General features: G+C 40.6%; 1 protein-coding gene across 1 annotated transcript in view; it reads right to left on the reverse strand.

The window, feature by feature from the left end:
- Positions 1-4,277, reverse strand: part of LOC147157173 (putative uncharacterized protein MYH16) — a 52,509-nt gene extending 48,232 nt beyond the window's left edge. The window contains exon 1 of the mRNA XM_086064645.1: positions 4,035-4,277. Coding sequence (XP_085920771.1) covers positions 4,035-4,106 — 72 coding nt within the window. The 5' untranslated portion in view covers positions 4,107-4,277. The remainder of the gene's footprint in view (positions 1-4,034) is intronic.
- Positions 4,278-4,844: the final 567 nt, after the last annotated feature.

Genomic DNA, 4,844 nt, shown 5'->3' on the forward strand with positions numbered 1-4,844 from the left:
TTGAATGTGTAAAAAGGGGTGGGATTAAATAAATTCTCTTCTTCCCACTCCCTTTCAGGCATCTTGTTTCATCATTTAAAATGTACTTTTCTTTACGTCTTTATTATTGATGTCAATTGGGATATGTTGTCTGAAATAAACACAAGGAAGAAAGAACTGATCTCCTGCATGGAATCCAGGGAGTCCTTCTGCCATGTAGACCGTGAGCCTCTCTTTGGAGTGAATTTAGATGGGTTAATGAGGGGAGCCGCTTTGATTGGTTGGGAGTTCGCTGTGTTCCCTGTGGGCCTCTTCTATCTGTGCTAGTCTAGCAAAAAAATACCAAAAGAAAGAAAACGCCTCCCATGCGCACAGTTACGAAAATTGAGCCCATAGTTCTTAACATTGTGAATATACGCCTTACACACAGACACACACTATTCTTCCAGTATATTTATGTTTTTAAAGCTAATACAAGTACTTTCTTTCCTTTTTTTTTTAAAACAGGTGTGATAAAAAATAGGCGGTTCAAGAGAGAAAATGGTGAATGAAAGAAAAACACAACACGCACTTAGAGGAAAACTTGTTGCTGCTTGAGTCTGGTATCTGTTCTTTTAGAAATAAGCTGTCATTATCTGAACCTGGACTTTTTCACTCTCAGAGCTTTACATTCAGTCAGTGGGAAATTATATAGGGATATACAGCATCATCTTCCACACGTGTGCGTTGATAATTGCCAGGGTGTCAGAATTAAGATTTAAGACGTGTGTTTAACAGCCGTGAGGATATGCGCATCACTGAACATGCCGTGCCTGTAGTTACAGTACTTCAAATGCACAATATTTACCTGTCAGTGCAGGATTTAGCATGGAGCTCGCTAACAGTCTTGGCGCTGATGCAGAGAAACAGAAGATGAATGCTCAACTTTCACACAATTATATGGTTCAAACTTTCTTTTCACTTTAAGTAGACAATAAAAACTAATCAAACAGGGTCTTTGTTGTAGCGCAATCTCTCTCTCGGTGCAATGATTGATGCATATTGGAAAATTGTCTTGTTTGGACTAGAAGCTTACGCTCACTCCCCGTTAAACTAATTTTTTAACTTTTCCATTTGATTGATGGAACTGTGAAAACAGTTGTAGTAAAAATAGGAAAGTATTTTCCTCTCGTATGCTTCCAAAATCCAAGAGGAATAATCCCATCATTCCGTTCTCTCACTTGAGCAGCTGTTTGGCATTGAGAGCCCTCTTCACACCTGCATGGTTAACATGCTATTGGTTCAGTATCAGTGTCATTCAGTTAAATATTGACAAACACTGAAAAAAGTCACAAAAGTATCTTCCACTAACGTAAATATGTATTTTAGTGAGATTTTACAGCACACTTCAGACTGTTTATTCTCTGGCTTGAGGTGAAAGGACTGTAGGGTGAGGCCTGGCCCCTGGCTGAACCCTGGGCCCAGGTCAGGAGGAACGCTGCCGCTGGCTTTGATCACTGAAGCACGCCACATTTCATGGATAGTCATGCAGTTGACTGGCCGCAGGGTTAGGTACGAGAATAAATCACATCAATGACATGATTGTTGGGAAGTGATTATAAAGAAGCTATCTCTGTTGACATTATAAAAGCTGTGAGAGCTGGTTATTGTTCTTGTAGGGCTGATTGAAATAGCTGACATTGAATAGGAGACACTGGCTATGTTTGCGACAGAAAAATTAGATCGGCGCTACAACGAGGAATATAGTAATCGAGTTAATTGAGAATAATTGACTACAGAGAAATTGGCAAGGCATCTGATTAAAAAGTTATTGACAAGAAGCTACTGCAAAGTTTGTCCTTCTTTGTAGCAGCACCAAACCAGACTGCGATTGGTGAAGGTTCCTCAGCAGGAGTGCTCCACATACCGCTTATGCTTGTATTTAACAATATAACAATACAACAATACAGCTACTGTATGTAATGTCATCATCATCAGTCTATGGCAATTCAGCTTGGCTTAAACAATCTGAAAGTAGTAACAAATACATCTCCCTTAGAGATAAGCGTGGATTCTTTTATCCGCTTATATCTATAAGACTCAGCAGTTCAGACATCTCAGTAATTAGTCATATGATGATCGGATACAACTTGCCTGCCTGCTGCCATCGCCAGACTATAATTCTTTGTGAAGCACTTAAATGTCAGGCCAAAAAGGAGAAACAGTCTTCATACGACTGTGCAGGTCCAGGAGTTTGAAATAAGATGGTTATGGATGAGAATAGCAGTTAGCATATTAATGCTAGCAGGACCACATGACTAGCAGCACGGCATGAACCTCCATCTTTGCTGCCAAAACGTCCAGCCGAACACAGAGCAACTGACCCACTCCCACCCACTGTACCAACTCACTGAAAACAAAAGAAACATTAAGAAACATTTTAAAGCACCACCTACATTATTTTATTGACCACAAACAAAATGGAGTAATCGTCCAAGAAAACGCGAGACTTCTCTGGCTGCTTTTTCTTATGTGGTGAGTACAAAGAGAGAAATCAGATTATAAGAAAGCAGAGACTGTGATTAGGCCTATTTGATAGGCTGCTAGCAATGATAGCCTTATTCTTCGAACACACTCATCGCAAAATGTTGTGCATTCACTTTAGCAGCAGAAAGATTATCTGTGCTTTCAAAAATTTTCTTTGGCACCCCGGCATTGTGGAATATCATTTTGTTTTTGTTTTTTTATCCATCTCAGGGGGTGGCCATTTTGCCACTGTCACTGTTGACTGAAAATGACATCATAGTTGCTCAGGGCACAACCAATCATGGCTCACCTGTTTTTGGAAGCTGGGCCGTGATTGGCCATTACCTTTGTCCTGAGTACCTTTGATGTAATTTTTCGTCGACAGCATGTGGCAAAATGGCCGCCCTCTGGGATGGAGAAAAAGGGGTGAATTTTGCTGCCAAAACAATATTAATCAGAATGATGTGTTTAGACTAGTGGGGCGTTTACAACCCAATATTTTGGTTGACTTTACCTTTAAGTTTTAAAATGGAAGACTACCCCATTTGCATGGATTGAATTGCCAGAATTGCAAAGACTCAGCTCCAGAGTGATCAAAGGCAATCTGAAGTTACCTGTGAGTACTGTGACATTTAGATGACTCCCATGTGAAGCTAATCGATCACCAAAAAGCCCCAGTAATTTTAAGCTTTGTGTGTTTTTGTTCAATTGTTTGAGGACCCTAGGAAGACTAGCGACCACTTTATAAAGAATAAAGTAAAGTCCCTCTGTAAATTAAATAAATAAATAAATAAATAAAAAGACATGCTGAAGAGCTTTTATTTTTGAGAAAATGAGAGAAATTGAAAAGCTTTTAAATTGAGATTGTTCTTTTTGGGTCCAAGGGCAGCAGATCCTTTGTCAGACAGTGGATTCAAGACAAGAGCCTACAGTGATTTGCAAAAATTTAAATGTCAGAGAGTCAATAGAGTTATCACGCCTCTTTAAAAGTGTGTTTTGACTCTATTAATTTAGTGTGGCCCGCATGGAAAATGTGGGCTGCAACAATTCAACTCTGCCTGCAAGCACGAACAATTGACTGTTGTCATCCTTTTAGCTGCAGCTCAGTGTTTGCATTCTTTTGCAGCATATGTATGTGTATGTGTGTGGGTTGGACAGAGGGAGAGAGGGGGGGGGGAGAGAGAGAGAGAGAGAGAGAGAGAGAGAGAGAGAGAGAGAGAGAGAGAGAGAGAGAGAGAGAGAGAGAGAGAGAGAGAGAGAGAGAGAGAGAGAGAGAGAGAGAAGTTGCTAGTTGCTTTTTACTTAAAATAAATATAATACCTGAATGAAAAATATACAGGGCGAAAAAGTTGACATGTCTTTGGTCCCAGATGTCCTGCACTAAACAAGACACACCCCCTCTTTGACTTCCGGCCTTCTGCCGGGAGGAGCCCTGCTGTCTCCTGATAGTAATGCAACATACATGATGACATGGCAGCGTCCAAAATCGACATGACCGAAGCTGCACGTTGGCATGGTCGCTAGGAAGACTAGAAGAGTTGGTTTCTTACATGTGCCAGCGGTCTGATGGTAGGCCGGTACTGATGGAAGTCCGTTTGGATCACACACACTTTCTTCTCCATCCTCACAGCTACCAGCAGCCCATCCTGTCTTCACCCATCAGGCGTTGGGGACGAAATGCACCCTGTGTGTGTGTGTTCTTTCTGTAGGCCGTGAAGGAGAATTTGTGTGTTGCCGAGAAGGCGAGGCAGAACAGATAGTACGAGAGAGGGTTTTTAAAAGTACGTGTAAGTATGTTACGTTTGCTATCAGACCCTGAGGAGGGAGTGTGATGAGTTAAAAAGAAAACACGAACCAACTTGCATGCCTCCCGCCTTCTACCTCATCAGAATTCCCACCACACACACTCACGCGTGCGCACTCCAAGGTTAACAAAAACTAGCACAATAACTAAAATTGAAAACACATTTTCATTAATTATGAAATAAAACAAAAACAAAAATGTTAAAAAAAAAGGAAAACTAACTGAAATTTAATTTTATGTTTCTGAGACTTGCAAAAATGTCCTTTGTTTTCATTTTTGTCAATTAATGTAATCTATGAGCCTTTGGGGTTGATTTTAAATGTATTTATTTCGGTATTACAGTATGGCTGTTAGCCGGATGAATTAAGGTCAAACAGTCATACTCTGTGACGCCTAGAAGCGATGTCATCTGGCGGTAAACAATAAAAAAGCGTCACCAAATGACATCGCTCATATGCGACAGCCGTGCTTGCGGCAAAATGGTTTCTCTGCTTTTGTCACTTAATCCGAAATGTGGCGCTAAGTATCAACTCTTTTTTTGGTTCATATAAGAAAA

This window comes from Leptonotus elevatus, chromosome 20 (genome assembly GCF_054856555.1).
Source record: "Leptonotus elevatus isolate MCC_2025b chromosome 20, RoL_Lele_1.0, whole genome shotgun sequence".
NCBI lineage: Eukaryota > Metazoa > Chordata > Actinopteri > Syngnathiformes > Syngnathidae > Leptonotus > Leptonotus elevatus.